At 45.1% G+C, this 19,078-nt stretch overlaps 1 protein-coding gene across 17 annotated transcripts in view; it reads left to right on the forward strand.

Annotated features, from left to right (window-relative positions):
* Positions 1-3,759: 3,759 nt before the first annotated feature.
* Positions 3,760-19,078, forward strand: part of LOC8053486 (chromodomain-helicase-DNA-binding protein 4) — a 78,923-nt gene continuing 63,604 nt past the window's right edge. For 6 of the 17 annotated variants that reach the window (XM_029983216.4, XM_029983221.4, XM_029983219.4 and 3 more), the window contains exons 1-5: positions 3,849-4,057; positions 13,048-13,361; positions 14,970-15,065; positions 15,966-16,142; positions 18,299-18,473. In XM_029983216.4, coding sequence (XP_029839076.2) covers positions 3,973-4,057; positions 13,048-13,361; positions 14,970-15,065; positions 15,966-16,142; positions 18,299-18,473 — 847 coding nt within the window. In that variant the 5' untranslated portion in view covers positions 3,849-3,972. Of the gene's footprint in view, positions 4,058-13,047; positions 13,362-14,969; positions 15,066-15,965; positions 16,143-18,298; positions 18,474-19,078 lie in introns of all 17 variants that reach the window. The other 11 variants (XM_029983224.4, XM_029983225.4, XM_029983226.4 and 8 more) reach the window with 7 other exon arrangements.

Below are 19,078 nucleotides of genomic sequence, written 5' to 3' on the forward strand. Positions count from 1 at the left end.
TCTGCCGTGCGCCTCCTAAAACCTGCACCGTCACGCAGTCGGCGGTGTCTCCGTTCTGGCAAACACAGGCTGCAAAGGTGCAAAAACGGTTTTGACGCAAGGCACCAGGGAGCACATCCGGCTGCATGCTTAAAATGTAAAATGCATTCTTAAAATACATGATACAAGCTTCAATTTGTTGGTTAATACGGCAGGCATTTGTCCAGGTGTGCTGCGTACGATAAGGTTGGGATTAGGTACTAAGTGCCGAATATGCACGGCGTGCGGACTATCTAAGCAAAATCTTTTATTTGTGACTCAAAAGTTGCCCTTGCGGACTAGAGTCTGCAACATACGGTACTTACAAATAAAGTGACCAAGCAACCTTACTCGTTACTCGGACAGAAAGTAACGAAAATGCGTTACTCAAATGAAGCCCGAGTTCGAAGTAACTAAGTTACGAAATGTAATTTTTTAGAGCCTTACATACAACTCCGGTTGTACTGCGTTTCAGCTTAACGTGGCGAACGGATAAAGCTATGGTTCCAGTGAACCAGTGAGAGCGTTTGAACGAAGCAGGTGGGAACTATCCACAGACGTTCACCCACCATCCAGCAATTTCTTTGCCTTGCTGCGGCGGTCTATAGCCCATCTGCTTTCACCATTTCCCGAGTTATGCTCAAACGTGCTTTAATTAAAACGATGAAATGTGTATATTACGTATGACCATATATCGGTTCCAGATGGAATATGTCGAGAAACGACCTGTGCCAACGATGGGAACCCCACAAAAAAGCGATATCTCTGTCTCTTTTCCTATCTCTGTACTTTTACGTTTTCGGAGTCAAAGCTACACTCAGCGGCACCTTTTCTTGGAAATACAGGGGAGAGGAGGAGAGCCCGCGCACAGCTTTATTCAGCGCTCAACATGGGAGAGGGAACGCGTGCCTATGCCCTCCAATGCATTGCCAAGAAAAGTTGTCGCCGAGTATGGTATCATGCGCCAACTAGCTCTACTGAAACCACCTACAAAGAGGTTCCGAAAGTCGCATAGTGATCCTGGGGTTGTTGAGGTAACCGCAGTCAAGAAGGTCGAGAAAAAGGTAACGTGTTTCCTAAAGACAGAAAACAAAGAAATCGTTATGAAAAAAAAAAAGGAAAACTTTTTTGCATTATATTTTGTGCGTTTTACTTTTGTCAGCTATTATAAAACATTTTATACGCTATACATTTTATTCTTGACTTCAATGAAAAGCAACCACTGCACACAAAAATTAAAAACCTACTTCGCATCATTTTACAAAAAAAAAAAGCACGGCTTATTATTATTATTTTTTATTACATGAGGGGGTTAGTTTTTACTTATAATCCTTTCAAATCGGAGCCCATGGAGGTGGTCAAAGGAACGCTGTAACTTCCAAAAACAGGAAGTAACGTCATCAAAGTTGGCATATTCTCATTATATGAGAGCGTATCAAAAAGTAAGTTACAGTTTTGAACAACTTGAACATAACGAAAATTATGAAAGGTACATGTTTATTTTCTTACGATTTTTTTTTTCTTTTTTCGACTGAGTGGTTTAAGCAATCCAAACACTTAACAGAACGTGTGGATAACGTTTTTCATAACTGCAAAGAATGTTTCCTCTCTAGTTTTCTGATGACACAAGTTAAAGGACAGCGGTACGGTTTTGACAATATCGTCGAGTGGGCATCTTCGTCCACTATGCTAGTTTCTAACTGCATCGAACAAATGGTGGTGGCATGATGGTACGACGAGGCGCTGAACTACACACGTTGCCACATCTCCAGACAACGCTCCTGAACTGCACGGTTGCCAAAAAAGTGGAAGGCACTTTTTTTTTTTTTTGTACCGACAAGCGCTAACAGTATTTAGGCGACTATGCTGACAAGTGAATAAACGTTGTACCTTGAAGGCAATAAACGCGACGTAAAACTATTTCTCTGTTGCTCAAGTTGAAGCTCGGGCGGGTTGCTACATACCTGAGAATTAAAACTTTACAATTAGTTCGAATTAACTCGAATAAATTAAATCAAACAAGCACACAAACAAAATTATCTATATATATTTTTAGAAGTGCCTATAAGTTATTTTATGAAACGCGTGTACTATATTGCGCCCTTTCCAAAAAGGTTAGCGATTTAGCGCGCCGTCCAAGGCAAGAAATCCAAATGGAAGGCGACCATTCCTTCATACTTCCGTTTTTATTTTTTTCTATATAGATATTATACAAAAAATAGCAGGGCATCACAATTTGTTGACGCTTGCTGTACAACATAGCGACGTAGCAGACAGCTCAAACAGGCAACGGCGCTCACAAACACGCGTCATCACCCATGTCTCCTCGGCTAACGTGTTGTCGCTTCCACGTAGCTTAAAATCTAAAATAATAATAATACAAATACAAGAAGAAAAAAAAAGAAAAAAAAATTAAACAAGGGAGCAATATTACGATCCCGTGCAACATTGCTTAAATATCCGATGAAATCTGCGGTTCGATTCGGCGCTTGCACCACTTTAATGACGAGCAATCTTTCGAAGTAAAAGAACCCCCTTTTTTTCAGAAAGATAGTTATAGCAGACAGTAAATCGAGTGATGCCTCGCCGCCATTTTTGCATACAGTGAATCGCTCGGCTTTCTTTCTGCGCGTTGCGTTCAGAAAGGGGGGAGACGAGGATAAGTATAGGTATAAATATAAAGTAGTTGAGTATACGGTCCCCCGTGCCTTCCCCCATTTTTCTCCTCTCCACAAGTCCCTTCTTTCTTCTCTTCTCTCCCTCATTTTTTCCCTCTCCTCGCGTTGCAGCTATCTGTCTCTAAATATCCGGTCCTCCTCCTTCTCCGCTACCCGCTCCCCCACTAAGAGAGAGAAAGGGAACCAAGAGAGCAGACCGACGCAGTTGTTGGCCAAAAGAACCGAACAAATAAAAAAAAAAAATAAAAAACTATATATACGCAAAATGTGTAGCAATGGTTGACGTGTGCCACTAACAGCTGCTGCGCTTGTTTTTCAACGTAATGTTGATCGAATTTGATTATCACTTATCGATTACGATCGTTTTGTCAATATAACAGAATAATTCCGATTGATAAAATATGCTGTGCGCAAGGATTATTTTTTTCTGCAGCGCATTTCTTAGTGGGCTCTCAGTTTCTCGCGAATGCAAAGCGTTCTCTAGAAGTGGCAGAAGCAGGACATTAATTATCTCGAACTGTAGACCTAGGTCATGTAAAATTTCGTGATCTTGGGCTTCCGCGCGATCTGCTCTCTTCAAGTGTTTGGGAGATGTGCGTGAACGGTAGGAATCGTAAGATCGCCTTATGTATTCCATCGTGAGTAGAGAGCCCCTGTGACTATGTCGACGATTTCAAACGTATCCCGAACCTGTGAATGACAGGTGCCTATTCAGAAAAGTTAATGACCCCACACATTTTATAGGCCAACAAAAAATAACAAAAAAAGAAAGAAAAAAAAAAATCTCGCTTTATTATTGTATTATTTAGACGAAAACCGGAACGCGTATTGCTAGTAGCCATGATTCGTGCTTTTTAAAACTTGATTTTTAAAGAACCCGAGTGATGTTTAAGTTCGCGACGCAAGTACTGTACGCTCCGAGGCGCCTTCCTCAAAAAGAGGCCTATTATTATTTCTAACTGCAATCACGTGATTCCTTTTCTTTTCTTTTTTGTATTTTTATATTTGTTTTTACCCCCCTCCCCGCGGTGGGGTTATCTGATGTGCGTGACGTCACCTTCGCGCATGCGCAGATCCAGTTTTCCGACCCCCCCTCCGTTTTCATCCCCCCCTCCTCCCTCCTCCACTTTTGTAGCGAGGAAGGAGCGGAGGGAAAGCGAGAAAATAACGTAGACATCTTTACGCCGATAGTCCTGTGTTCGGCGGCGGCTGCGGCTCCCCGGCCCCACGAGAGTTTTTGGACAGAGGTTTTTTTTTTTTTTCTCGCCACAGTGCTATGCCCACGCCGCCCGGACGTGACGAAGATCACTCCGAAGACCAAGAGATGGCCACCGAAGAAGCAGAAGACGATTCTTTAGCCGGTGAGCAAGCCTTTCGCACTCGGGCTTTTGTGTGTGTGTGACCCGACGAGACGCTGTCTGCGCCTGCCCTACCTGTCGAAACGCTGGCGGCTTTTGATGGGGAGCTCCCCGCACCCCCGACCGCGGCTCGCGTTTTCTACCGTCGAGATCGCCGTCCGAGCCTACTTTGCCGGCCTCGCTCGAATCCGCGGACATGTGCGGACGACCTGTGCTCGATTTCGAGCCCAATCCGAGCGCGAGCGGTTCGTTTGAAAGCTCTTTAGCCGGGACGAAATTTCGCGCCAGCGCCGCGATCGCGCTAGGCCTAGTCGCTCCCGGCGTTGTGCCCCGCAACCTTTTTTTCACCGGCGCCGCTGCGAGCACATGGGACTGTTGTTGTGGCCTCGCGTGGTCGTCCCGCGCCCCTGTCTTAGCCCCGGGAGTGTCGGTGAGGTTCGAAAATGCAGTCAGAGTCAAGATCGGGGCCTCTTTTGAGACCCGGGTCTAATCTTTCTTTTTGCTGCTGCGGATCGTCAATGGAGGAAGACGGCGGCGGGGGGATAACTATCCGGATATATATATCTCATTATCATATTGATTCGAACCCAGGAACGAGGCTAGGAAAGCTTTTGTCTGTTTTTGTTTCAAAATGGCTGTTGCGTTGGAAATAAAATTTCAATTTCGAAAGTGCAGCGTCAAGCTGGCAACCTATTTCTAAATTTGATTTTTCTTGGCAGGCAGACTTTGTGTCGCTGGTGGCGAGGTTGCCAGCTGGGACGGGCGTTCTCTGCGATTTCGCTGAACTGTCGAAGCGTCCAATCTCTAGAAGCTTCTACATGCTATGATCGTCTGCTTTGCGCGGGTCATCGCCAATCAGCCAGGACTTCACACGATATTAAGATTTAGAAAGTTTAAGACGTTCCTGAGTCATACTTCTGGGTTGAGAGCTGTAGTGTTTGGAATCAATGAATGACTCTCTTGACATTACTGACGCTGTTCGCCGTCGACATAGACTAGGATAGGACAAAAGCCAGTAATTGCTTCACCGACTAACAAAGAAAGCGAATAAACGTGAAACTTGTATGAACATGACCTGATCTCGCCTTTTCCGTTGGTATTTCCTTTTTGCTTACCAACTATGCAATTTCTAATTTGTTTGACAACGCTTACAGATGTCCTTGAAGAAAGTGAATGTTGTAGGTTTTGCATGACATTATAAATCATGTCAGATGATACTAGGCTATAACAGTTGATGATCACACATAGATGTGTTTTGCAATGGCACATAGATGATCCAGACTCAATTTGCCTAGGATCTTCAAGATTGTCTTGGTCATTCTAGGCAGACTGCAGTTTACAACAGCAGCATATCTCAGGAATTGAGGTGCAATACAAAGAAAGTGCCAGTCATACAATAAAAACATTCAAGGGAACTAATCACATGGTATTAAAAGTCAAACGAATTTGAGGCACATTCACAATCTGTTGCCGATTGGGTCTTAAGAATATTTCCTGACTGAACGTTGCATGGCTTGAGTAAGCAATTTTAGGAGGCAGGCACCTGCAAATGTGACACGGGTGACATTTGTTTTGGGGGAGCTTCTTTTAAAAAAATTAATCTCGAAGGTTCTTGTTTATCGGATACTAGCTCAGCAGGGTTTCTATGCCTCATTCATTTTTATGCAATAACACTACTGTTTTCTATTTAAAATAAATTTAATGGAAACTTTTAATAGTTACTAATGCAATCATTGTAGGGTTGTGCAAATGAAAACTTCCTTTGGGTAGTACTTTTATCGTCTCTGACCCCTTCAGTTCAAAGACTACTGTAAAATTCCAATCACATTTAGCTAAAGGACTCGATTGCACTCTTATTTGTGCGAGGTGCAAGACTGATGGCAGCCAATCACATTAGTGGTGTGGCATTTATTTGGGAGCGTCCATGGGCTCATGGGGAGTGTTATATGCGTGTAACCATTCCTTCAATGACAACATAGCAATGTGAAATCACCTAGTGTTTTAACATTTCATCATAGGGTATAGCTACAACTTACGCACATGAGCAAAAAATAAGACAACATACTAATTTATATTTTCTTAAAATGGAAAGAACAAAAACATTGAAGACATTCACAGACAACCACAAAACATCCTGTTTTTTTCTTTCTATTTTAAGTATTCATAATTACAACACTCGCTTTAACCAATTTATCTTTTCCTTCGCAGAAAAGCATGAAAGTCTTTATACAAGAGCACATAAAAAGAAAAAGGTGGTTTCTCTGCCCTGAGCTTATCATATCACTATGAGAGCTTGGAGATTGCTGGTCTTGCCCTCACATATATCAATGTGCCCAATGCAACACTACTGATTTGTCTTACTGGCTGTTGTCAATCTAGCACCAATCTGAAGTTTTAGTGGCCATGTGGTTTGGTTAGCTGGGTTTGGAAACGTGCATTGGATGTTTTGGATAACACAGTGTTTTTTGTTTTAATCTTTGGCACAGCATCGTCTATCTAGCCTTCTACACCATTAAGCACTTAATCATAATAATAAATTGTTTTAATCTATTGTTCCTACCCTTTGTTTTATCTGCCTATCATCTAGATCAGGGCTGCAGAACTCCAAAATGACGCTGGCCAAACTAATCCTTATTGGGAACTATGGAGGTCTTTAATAACTGGCAGACACGTTTCCAACATCTGGCATCATCGCACAGGTTGCCGCCTTAAGCATATCTCGCAGTGTAATGTTCGCGGGCCACACAGGAAGTGTCCGCGAGCCAGATGCGGCCCGCGGGTCGCATGTTGTGCACCCCTGATCTAGATGGTTGCAGAAGGTTAGGAAAAAGCCTTGTCTGGGAACCATTATGTTTGTTTTTGTGCTGACCAGTGCAAACAGTTTTTAAAAATTTTGTGATAATTTGTTGAGTTCACACATATCTGATACTTTGATACATTCCTGCTGGATAAGCCATGACATAACTTACTTTCAACGAATAATAATAATTTTTTTGTTACCTACCTTTGGAACGTTAATGTAAACAACCCGTCTTTTAGGAACCTAATCTTAGAATTGTCAATCTTAAGTGTGGCTCAGCAAAACATGATTCGTTGCATATGTGACCTTTCTGCATCTTTGCTTTTGTTCAATTTACTGCCTTCAGAATGCCCAAAACGTTAGTCCGGGTTGATTCCTCATAATATAGAGTTTATGAAAATGAGGCCCTTGACAGTATTTTTTTTCTGTTTTGCACATAGTTTGTGTGGAAAACCCTATTCCGATTTACAATAATACTGATTCCAGTGTAGTCTGTTGTGATGCTGACCATGCACAACCAAATGGTACTGTAGTCTTTTCCAAATTTGGCTCTAAACAAAGCAGTCACGCGATCAGAACAACAGACTTGCTATTTCGAGACTGGTTTTCATTGCCTTGAATCCGATGCCGCGCCAAAACCAAGTCAGATATTGCACTCGTTCCATGTACCACAAGGGTTGCAGAACAAATTTTACACTGGCTTCGTAATGCCAGAGTCCCAAAAGAGCGACAGACAAACAGCCGACACCGATACCAACAAGCCTCAAACACTATACTAGTTTGCACGTTTCCCCGTGTGTGTGGACAATTAAGATATATGTAGGTGAATTTTAGATTAGATATATATGTTATCTTATCAAGACGCACAGAAGTGCCAGAAGCATCGCCTCTTCCTCCAGCGACCAAATCCTGTAAGACATCCTTCGCATGGCGTATGAACAACGCACAAAACTTGCATTTTGTTTTTGAGGTGACAATGAGTATAGCATCACGCATGCTAAGGCATCTTTGGCAGGCTTGCAATCACTCATGCTTACTTCAAGAGCACCGAGAGACTGAATGCCTGTCAAACATGCCTTCGCTAGCATGCTGCGCGTGCTTTAGGCATGTGGGCATCTGTTGCTTCTGTTTGCCACTCTAGTAGGACTCCGACTTAACTGACTGACAAGTTTGAACCAATGGATCGGTGATCTTTCATGTCTTGATTAATTGGCCTAGGTTATCTGGAAGCTGAGGTGGAATTGCTCAAGTATTGTGGAATTATACATTTTTACATTTGGGGAACAGATTTGCTGGGATTCATGTAGCCTGAGCAATGTGGGGACAGTGTGTTTTTGATTATGCTGTTTTGTTTTGTTTAAAGTGGTCTTTGGAATGAATTGAAATTCCGTGGTCAGATGTCAGAGGTAGAGGACAGCAAATCTTTATGCTTCTCTACTGATGTCAGGTTGCCAGCTACAGTGTTTTTATACGGATGACGGGGCACAACGCCAATAAGAAGTGCTGTCGCACAGGAAGCTAAGCAGGATTTATATTCCTTGAGTACATGTCTGAATAATAAAATGTGCAAAATGACTAGCTTATATGGCTGGGCAAGATTGACAAGTCAAGATGAATTACACTTTCACTGGTTGTTCATCACAATTGTAATGAATAACAGTACGAAGAAGCAGGGCATTAATTTGAACTGTTAATTTGCTTGCACCTTATTTTGCCAGTTAGATAAACAGCAGTTTATTTACATTTGTCTGACATTGCTAGTTCTTTTGTTTTGTAATTTATTTATGTTTTCAAATACAGCAGATTACTGTGTTTGTCAACTACGAGTCTTGTGCTAAACACTGTTTCACGTGGCGAAGGTGGCTGAAATACTTGGGATTTGTGACAACTTCATTGAAGCTTCCACCTTTGGCCAGTTAATTGGGGTCATAAGAAATCATTTAGCTACTAATGCAATAATCATTTAATTGGTAGGTCAGTCAGATTTGCAACCCTACTGTCAACCCCCCTGAGCAGCTTGCCTTCACTGATCTCAAGCAGAGTGTTTATGATTTTCTAGTTTCTGTTCCAAGAAGCAGTAACAGTTGTTGATCACCTAGACTAATTTACTCTAAACCAGTGGTAGCTCCATTATATAAGCATCCCATGCGCAACAGTGTCGATGCGTGTCCATTGGCATTGCCTGCTTCATGTTTTTTTTGTTTGATTTTTAATGGTGTGCTTTTGTTGTAAGGTATCTAGTGATATTTTGTTTGAGGGATAGAGTGAGCAACTTTGGTTTAGCTGAACCTCACACATTATTTTTGAGGTGACAATGTCGGCCCAGTACTTTCTCGGTCTGTACCTCAAGATTGGTAAGATTGGTTCCTCTTGTCAGTTCCATCAACTGGTGCCACTTGAGGTTTCTTTTATTAAGAAAATGAAGATAGGTGCGTCAACACGCCCATCAAAATATTAATCCAAGGGTTTAGTCGACTGTTCTCCCAAACGATAGATAAGTGCTGGTCCTTTAAAAACTCTTGTCTAAAACTGATTTTTCAGGGTAACCGGTACTGACAACAACTCAGACTTCAAATTGGGCTTATGCTGTGGTTATGAGTACACGGATAGTTCTGCAAATGTTTGCCTTTGAAGCTTGCATTGTATTTTTACATGATTTTTCTTTTTTTTTTTTATAACTTTAGAAATAGGGAAGGCTTAGGAAAAGGGGTAGGCTTTTTCTGAAAAGTTGAGTGCAGTGTTGTTGAAGGCATAGGAATAACTGCGGCTCATTGAAGTGTTTTCGTGTGCACAAGTACAAGGAAGGCATTTTCAAAAGCCATTAACTCATGCTCAAGCCTCAAACAATAATGTACAGAAGTCCTTTTTTTGGTGTTTGGTTTATGTCAGATGACACTGGTTCTCAGGATGAGACTGTAGCTTCTGAAGCAGCCCATTTCTTTAAGGGAAACGTGGACGTCCAAATTAACAGCTTTCTTTAATCAAGGCACCACACATTACATTTGGACTCTCGTGTTTGTATTCAGTGAAGTGTTTTGCCAAGACCTACCTCACTTTCCAAACATTCACCATTTGGTGGCGTCGCACCCAAATGCCTTGTATCTTTTATTGGTATTGAAAGAGTTGCAAATTGTGTTCCAAAGAAGCTAAAAATATTTTTAAATTTGAATAGAGTACCATAGAATACCATGCATCTGTCCATTCCGCACTAAGCGCCCACCCCTAAAATTGGAAACATCTCGGTATTTTACGGTAAGTGCCGAAAACGTGCATACAAACCAAGCTAGGCTTTCTTGTATTTTCATAAAAAAATGTATGGGACATTTGTCCTTGAATTTTGGCAACTCGCTAGCTTCACTATGTCCAAATTTGCATTGATTTCATGCAGCAGCAGGTTCAGAGCCCAGTGAGAAAATGGAACACTGCAGTTAATAATAATAATAATACTAATAGCTTTATTTACCATGTATAAGCATGGTGGGGGCTAAGGAAAAAAGTTGTTCAAGCAGCTTGACATTACAAAAGATGAATTAGAGTTTTAGGGGTGAAACATGACTTTTAACAATATTTAACAGTGTTGGGAAGTACTTTAAGTACATTGTACTTAAAGTACTACTTCAAGTAGGTTTGGAAAACTTGTACTTTACTCGAAAAATGTTCTTTGAGTGCTTGTACTTTATTAAAAGTATTTTTTCTGGTACTTCCTGAGGAAAGTATAACTTCCAACTTCAAAGTACATTTCCCAAATTTGGTCTCGGTGAAATTAAGCTCTTTCAAGAGCCATGCGCTCAAGTCCTTGGCTTCCCCAGTACTATACACAACTTCTGAGGCCGGGTATAAAAATTCACCAACCTTTAACAAAAAAAAAATAAATAAATAAAATAAAGGCATATAGTTATGTGGAAACACACTTTCGTCTTCTAGACAACATCTGATCATTTTTCTTAGTGAAGTAATGGTGGCTATAAGACAGATACAAATAAGTGCCTTATAAGTTGATTGTGTTAAATAGTTTGTATGCAAGAGTAAACAACTATTCTGTGGCCACTCAACTTAATTCAAAATTCGCCGCCATTTCCTGCAATAATTGAGGTGTCTCCCCTTCCCCCTCAAGGATTGGAAGGACACCATGAAAGATTGTGTTAAAAAGTACTCATACTTTAGTTGTATTGGTAGTTATTTACTTCAAGTATGTTACGCCTGGTGCACTTACTTTATTTCAAGTACATAACCTCTCGTTTACTTTCCACTTTACTTCAAGTACTTTTGAGATGCACTTCACCCAACACTGCTTTTTAATAGTATCTTTACGCGACAGGCAGATGGGATAAGACATTCTACTGATCATCCGGTGTAGATACTAAGTAATGAAGGTTGTTTTTGCTATTTGGTTCTATTTTCATATCCTGCTCATATGTTAACAGGTCGTGTTTTTTTATGGCCCCTTCTGCCATCCATGTGTCACAACTCCTGACCTGTACACCTTTTCTTTTCTTCTTTTGGCGAGATGTTTTAAAACATTGTATTAGAAACAATATTTTGATGGGCCAGAGGAAATTTTTTTTTTATGCTTTTTTCCACAATTGTTACAACTGTGTTTTAGTTGCTGTTTTTGATAGTTTGCATTTAGTAGTAGTTTATTGTTCAGAGAGAAAAGAATACAGGAGCATAGTCTGTCTAGTAGGAAGGGTCATCTTCATCTTCCTGTGTTCGAGAAAATGGAGAGGCATTTTGATTTTTTTTTTTTTTTTTGTGCTGCACCTGTGTTATTCGTCTCAACTCACTCACTTTTCTTGTCATTCTCTTTCTCTTTTTCACGCTGTTTTATCATAAAAGGTACTCTTCAGCTGCACTTTCATACTTAAAGAATCACAAAACGTCTCTCAATTAAAACCTCTGCTGCTATTTTAACTTTTATCCCTCTGTCTGACTTCCCTGGCGAAGAACATTTATTGGTACAATGCCAGGGGGTCTCTGCATGGACCCCCAGTGTTGATACCATTACACTGTTAAAAAGTACTCTTCAGCCGCACTTTCAGAGTTGAAGAACCATAGATCAAGAGCACTGCACGGGCCTACTTTTTGAGGCCCGGCCTGGGCCTGCTGACTCTTATGTTACTTATCTTACCCGACCTGGACTCGGCCCGATGGGTAGCCTACCTGATCAGGTCTGGTCTGGGCCTGGCCCGGGGAAAGGCCAAAGCGTGCCTCATCTCAAAATCAAAGCTGCCCTGGGAAGGTGTTGGTGCATTTGATTAAATTACTAATTTGCATGAAATATGGTGTCATCTTGCAGTCCATGTGGTGAGCATTCGAAATCTTGCACAAACATAGAGGGCATAACTTATCTTTGGTAGCCAGAGGGCTTTTTTTTTTTTTTTCTTCCCGAGTTTAAAAAGAAAAGTGAAAGACAATCACACTGGCCCCTGTGACCAAATTGCCCTTCTTGCCTGCTGGTAGTTGTCCCTTTATGCTGATGGAATCCCCAGTATTCATCTGTTTATTTCTTTCAAAGATTTTTTTTTTTTTTTGAGCACAGCTTTTAGGCACTTGTTTTTGGTTTTTTTTTTGGCGTCGGCGTAACCGCCCTGCCAAATTGAGCGGGGAAAATGACGTCGCATGACTTCGTGTCATGTCACCCATGAACAAATTCAGTTTCTCCGCTAGATTTAGCGGGAATTCCGACGTCACGTGACCTCAACACCTATATGAGTTGTACGGAGGAGGAGGAGGGGCATACCCTCCCCTCCTCCTCCTCAACAGCTGCGCTCTAATTTCGCGTTGCAGAGATATGTAATCATCTCATTTTTTATTGGCGTCGTAACAAGATCGCATTTCGGCTTTTCATTTTTTTTCAAATTAGACAATTAATGCGTTTGTGTTTCCTTCCCAACGTTTTAGAAAGTGCGCTTTTTACCATTGCCCAAGGGGAACAATTTGTGCCACCCGGCCCGGGCTTGGAAACAATCCTTGCTACCCAGCCCTGGCACGGGTTGAGCCAGGCTTTCAGGTTGGCCCGGCCTGTGCAGAGTTCTAAACAAAACGTCTGTCAATGAAAACCTCTGCTGCTGTTTCAAGTACATTTTTCCCTCTGTTTTACTTCCCCATTGAAGAATATTTAGTGGCCCAATGTTGGGGAGAAGCTGTCCCTCTGCGTCGAGCCCTGACGCCGTCGCAACTTTCGTCGTTGCAGGTTCGGAAGCGGCGGAGGAGGACGAGAACGACGAAGACCCGGGCGGGCGCGGGGGCGGCGGGGGGGCCAGCCAGGAGTCTGACGGGGCATCGACCAGGGCTCCCCCGACGCCGAACCTGGGCAGTTCGGGTGGCGGGGTCGAGGAAGACCCCGAGGGCCCGGGCGGGGGGCCCGACGAGGACGAGGAGCCCCCTGAGACTCCCCCCAAGCCCAAGAAAACCAAGGGCAAGAAGCGCAAGGGCAAGAGCGGGGACGGAGAGCGCAAGAAGGGCAAGAAGAAGAAGAAGAAGCGGGCTGCCTCTGAGGAAGACGACGTGAGTGGACCGCCGGTCGCGGTTTTTCGGTCCGACTCTTCCATCTGGTTTGCGCACTTGCGACTACACACGACTGAGCTCTCTAAAGAACCTTTTAAAATCTCTTAATGATGGAGAATGTGCTGGCGCCATCCGTCGGGCGGAACACTCGCATTTCTGCATATTCCCTATTTTTTGCGCATCGTTCGTTCACCATTGCCACAAAAAACTTTTGGCGACAATATAAACAACCATTATTCATCGATGTTACATACATTTGATCTCGCAACAACCGCTAAACTTTTACTCTGGCGAAACGCAGTTGCAGGGTCGTGTCGTTGACGGCACCAGCTTGCCAACGTGTTCGCTCGTCGTAAGACATCGCAAGAACTTGGTCGTAATGAAACACGTGTGTGGACGAGGCTCGAGCGTGGCCTTCTGGTGGCTCTAGTCTTGGCGTCGGAGCATCGTCATGCTTGGTGTTGGCACTTGTGCACTACTTTGTCGAGCCCGTCGTAGTTTTCGTACTGCTGCGGCCCCGCACAGCATACTGCGCGGGCATGTGGCTTCTTCTTGTGGTTCGTTCTCCCGCGCTCATGCAAGTGGCATTGACAGCATTGCGGAAACTATACCGACCTTGACAACGTAGCGCAGTAAGCTGACGCCAAGTTTAGGGACACTTAGAGCGCCTCAGAGAGGCGGTGAGCTCACAGCCCTCGCCTTTAGAGAATCGACAGAGTAGCCTAGATACAGATGCGAGTCCGAGAGGGTTGAGCAAGGTGGGACGAGGAGTAGGGGATGAGGGATCCCCGGGAAACTTTAAAAGGAGCAATCGAGTTTCACCTTGTGTAGGAGAGAATTCAGAGAGACTGAGGACATTGTGCGCAATTAGGTAAACCTATTCGAGTTTCTTTCGGATGGCGCCCGTTTTGCATGCTCCAGCTTTTTCTAGCTTCTCTTACGTGCATGCAGTTTCTCTTAAAAGTTCTATACATCCCAATATTTTTTAGAGCGCAGCTCTTAGGCACCCGTTTCTGGCTTGAGTGGCGTTGCCTTTGGCGTAACCGGGCGTTGCATTATGGGAAGTTTCCCATAATGACGTCACACGTGACGCCACGAGGATTAGCCTTGCGAAGGTCACGAGGGTTACCCTCACAAGGTTATCCTCACGAGGGTTACCCTCACTATTGTCATGAGGGTTACCCTCAAGAGGGTCACGAGGGTTACCATCGTGACGTTGCACGTGACGTCACGTGTCGTCATTATAGAAAGCACGGGACGTATGACGTCACATGTGACATCGGGTGACTTCACATGCATCTAACATTGCCAATATTCCCGCTAAATTAAGCTAAAATTGTCAGAAAAAATTCCTGCTACATTTTTTCTAGTGACATCACGTGTGACGTCACGAGGGTAAGGTATTCCCACTAAATGTATCGGGGAAGGAAGAGGGGGCATACCCTCCCCTCCTTCTCCTCAAGAGCTGCGCTCTAATTTGTCGTTACAGAAAATCGTAAACCTCTTTATCTTTTTTTTTTTTTTTACATTCCTACTTGGCGTTTTAGTTGTTTGGAGTGAAATGCAAAACTGTATCGGAGCTGCTCGTGTTTCTTTTTTCGGGGACAGCAGGACAGTGACAGTCAGCTCCTGGGGGCCCAGTCGGATAACGACAGCGACTATGTCATCGACAGGAAGACCGCCAAGAAGCCCCGCATGGAAAAGGTGAGGGCCCGTTTGTCCGACTGGCTCCAGACCGAAGCCCAATTAGACGTTTGGGTTTAGATGGTGCAAGGTCGGTCCAACTTTGAGGTAACGCTGTCAGGGCTGGCTCTAGGCTTGGGTGACTTGGGCGGTCGCCCAGGGTGCATCAAAAGGAGGGTGCCTCCGCACATAAAAAAAAGGGAGGGGGGCATTGCTTCCCATAAAAAGGTGAGGGAGAAGGCAAAGGCACCACGGCCAGAATTTTCCCAGGGTGCTTGGTGGTGTAGAGTTGGGCCGTAGACGGGAAATTTAGCCAGTGCAGCACCACTGGTACCTTGGAGTCTGACGTGCGTCACGCAGTAGTAATACACAACCACCGGTACGATGCTCAGTCAATCTATGGTGCCTGGAACGCGTCTCAGACCGGTGTGTTTAGCGTCCTATTCTGCCCTGCATCGAAAGCAGTTCTGAGGGGGCAACGAACGATGTCTCTGAAGCCAGAGTTTTTTTTGTCAAATGTTGCGATCCTGGCAGTTGGGTATAGAATTCCTGGAAATGAGCGCGAGGAAACGCAAGCAGCGGCGTCGTCGCGGCATCTCCCGGCTACCAAGGCTTCCGTGGACTGTTGAACTGGAGAGCGATGTGCAGCAGAGCAGGCATCTGCAACATTCACCGCCGCTGCTGCAAACACTGCCAGGATCGTGGCCGGCGACACTGTGATACTTTTATGACGTCGTTGGGCAACCACTTTTCGGACGCAGTAAGCGCACTAGTAGGAAACGCGTTTGAGGCACCGTACCATTCTGCGCCTCAACCTCTGTTGCCGTGGTGCAAGCGTCAGAGTCGAGGCACCGCTCGTCACTTACTTGAAACGAGCGTGATTTACTCACGCATGTCTCGTTGTCGGGACGCGCGTTCCAGCAGGCTCCGGAGCCCCCTCCGGCTCCCGCTCCGGAGCCGGAGCAGCACAAGAGCTCGACGGAGGTGTGCGCGGAGCTGGGCCTGCAGGACGTGCCCATGGAGTACACGGACGCGGACTACCAGAACCTGACGAGCTACAAGCTCTTCTCGCAGCACGTGCGTCCCCTCGTCACCAAGGTAAGGATGCTTTCCCACCTGCGTTTCTTACTTGTGGCAACGCGGAGCGCAAGTTCGCCTGCTTCTTGCACAGGGGTTGTTGCGACGTCGGAACGCCAAGTTGTGATTGACTCCGATTGGAGGGATGGTGTGTAGCCCTCAATGCTAGCTGCCTTGAGGTCTACCCACTATCCTTCCGGTCAGAGCCAATCAGAGCTCGGCATTCTGACGTTGCCGCAATCTCTGCGCAGCCGACAAACTTGCGCTCCGCATAGGTAGGGCACCGAAATGACGTCAGTGCCTCGTCCTCGGCCACTCTCCTCCAAATAGCACTGATGGTCTTCTGGCTACTCCACAACGTGGGTTCCCCGAGGTCTTGAATCTTTTAGACTGTCCCTGCCCCTAGCTAAAGTGATCTCTCTCTAATAATTTGGCCTATCTAAGCCATCCTTCGATCGATGCTTGGGATGTCGCGAACCTGGCAAGGCTCGAGCTCAACCAACTTCGACTTCCTTGAACTTGCAATGTGAAGTTTGACCGAAGTTCAAATTTCGTGCACATGCGCGAAAATTTCAAAATGATTCGACACCACCTGGCGGAGGAAAAGTGCAACATTTGTTGGATGTGTTGCTTCACTAGTTCGTATTACTAACTAACAAAAGTATTTATTTTTGCTTTTATATCGTGTAATCATTGGTAATCATTTTATAAAATATAAAATAAGCTACTTTCCAAATTTCTTGTAATCCAGAATTCGAAATCTTGGGGTAGAAGCTGGGCATTGCTGCCCATAAGTTGAACTTCATTGAGCTTTTTGCGAAATGTTTGAAGGTTTGACAAACCAGTGGAACCTAGAGGTTCAACGTGGAACCTTGGGTTCTACAGAAGTTTGCGACATCCCTAGTCCAAGCACGTCGCCGGGGGGGGGCATTTTGTCATTGGCAGCTCCCCCCCCCCCCCCCCCCCCCCCCCAATCAAAATCCTGGCTGCCTGCCTGCCCTACTCGATGCATAACTCTGAGCAAAGCACTCCATAGTATCATTGTGTGCAAACTCTTTGGGTTCCTGAATATTTTTTTACTGTATCAGTGTCAAGAACGGAGGGAAGTTGGAGAGCCCCTGCTCAACCAGAAGATAGACTCTGAAGCTTCATTCATGAGTTTCTCAAGCTACTACTGTAGGATGTTGCAAGGACCGGGACTCGCTCTAAAATCAGTCGGAAAAATTTTGCATGTAGCGATCTGAAAATTTGGTCGAGGCGTACCTTAGTTGGGAATCTTCCCTTGTGGAATTTTAGGGCGTAACTCTGTGCTCTTGAAAAACGAAGTCGGCACTCTTGATGCGACCAACGGAGGACTCTGCTGCAGATGACAGAGTTAAAGTGACCATATTTCTCGGGCCCCAAAGCTGGACGCGTATCAGAAGGGTGTTGTGAGACTTGAAAACTTTAGGTAAAAAATATCTCCTTTTTTAATTACCTATTTGTATACACCGCATGCATTTTTTTTCCCTTGCAGTTCGCTTACTGTTTAGCATGCATATGTAATACATTCGGTTTGAATATTTCTTTAGCACTAATGTATTTATTCTTGTAGATACTATGTCTATAGTACTGTTCACATCTCATACTTAAGTTAACGTTCAGTATCAGCATCGGTTTAAAGCATATCTTGTTTATTGATCAAAGAAAGAACCTTTTCCACTGTATCACTTCGTTTAACCACATCTTTTATCTATTCGGGGTTCGGGGGAGCCAAAGCGGGACAAAACACTGTCCCACAAGCACGTCAGCAGGACGACGGCAGGACCCGTCACGCCTAAATCAGGATGTCCGGTTACTTTAGAAAGAGTTAACCAGGGGTTGTGGCCTGTGGCACCATCTCCCGGTAGGCAAAGCAAACGGACGACGGCGTTGTCTTGCGGCGGCGTCAACCATGCCAAGGGGGTTGGTCTCGTTCCTCACAGGAAGGTAGATGTGCCGCGAAAAATTAAGTTTGAGATTGCCGAGTGCAGGCGCCGATTTATTTTGACCAATTTTAGAGCGAGCCTTGTCGTCGACGGTGCCTTTTGTATGTGGGACAATGCGCGCGATGGTCGTCTCAGCTAGGATTTGTTTCGCGTCGGTGTTGGGGCAAGTTCGAACTTGCGGTGACCCTTTCACGGTCCTCCGTGTGGCAGGCCAACCCCAAAATCGCGATGGCCAAGATCGTGCTGCTCATCTCGGCCAAATGGCACGAGTTCCTGCGGGACAACCCCAATGCGGACGACGCGCTCGACGAGGACGACCGCCCCGTGCGCCAATCGAGGGTGGCGCCCTCTGCCGCTTCCGCCGCTTCCTCCTCCAAGGACAACGGTAGGTGCTCGTGCTTTCCTGGCACCGGGCTGCCTCAGGGTGCTACGGTACAGTACCTGGAAGGTGTCTCTGATTAGTTTGTCTAGCATCCTATCTTGCCCGTGCGTCTAAAGTGGTCCCGAAGTGGCAACAAATGACGCTGCATAGGCCGGCGCGTCGCGCAGTGGGACGTCGCGATCTCGGTAGTTGGGGGCTAGGCGTTCCGGTAAAAGGCACGAACAAATGCGAGCATCACCATCGTCGCGGGGCCCCGGCTGCCGAAGCTTTCGTGGATCGCCGAGACGGAGCGACCCACAGCATAACGGGCGTACGCCGCCGACCCGCAATGCCACCAAGATCGCGGCCGGTGACGACGCGACGCTCCTGCGACGTCGTCCAGCGGAAATCGAGGAACCGCTTTTTAGGACGCGGTAAGCAGACTGGTCGGAGACGCATTTTAGGCGCCATACTTCCGATTGAAATGCTAGGTTAGTGCCTCCGTTGCGGCAGAAATGTTTTCCCGAGCACCCCAACCTCTGCTGTAAAAAATAGTAACGGAAGATGCGGTGGAGGTCTTTCTTTATTTCTGCAGGCCGGGTTTTTTCTCGGTTTATTATCGAGCAGTT

This window comes from Ixodes scapularis, unplaced genomic scaffold (assembly GCF_016920785.2).
Source record: "Ixodes scapularis isolate PalLabHiFi unplaced genomic scaffold, ASM1692078v2 PGA_scaffold1__304_contigs__length_218370807, whole genome shotgun sequence".
Classification (NCBI taxonomy): Eukaryota; Metazoa; Arthropoda; class Arachnida; order Ixodida; family Ixodidae; genus Ixodes; species Ixodes scapularis.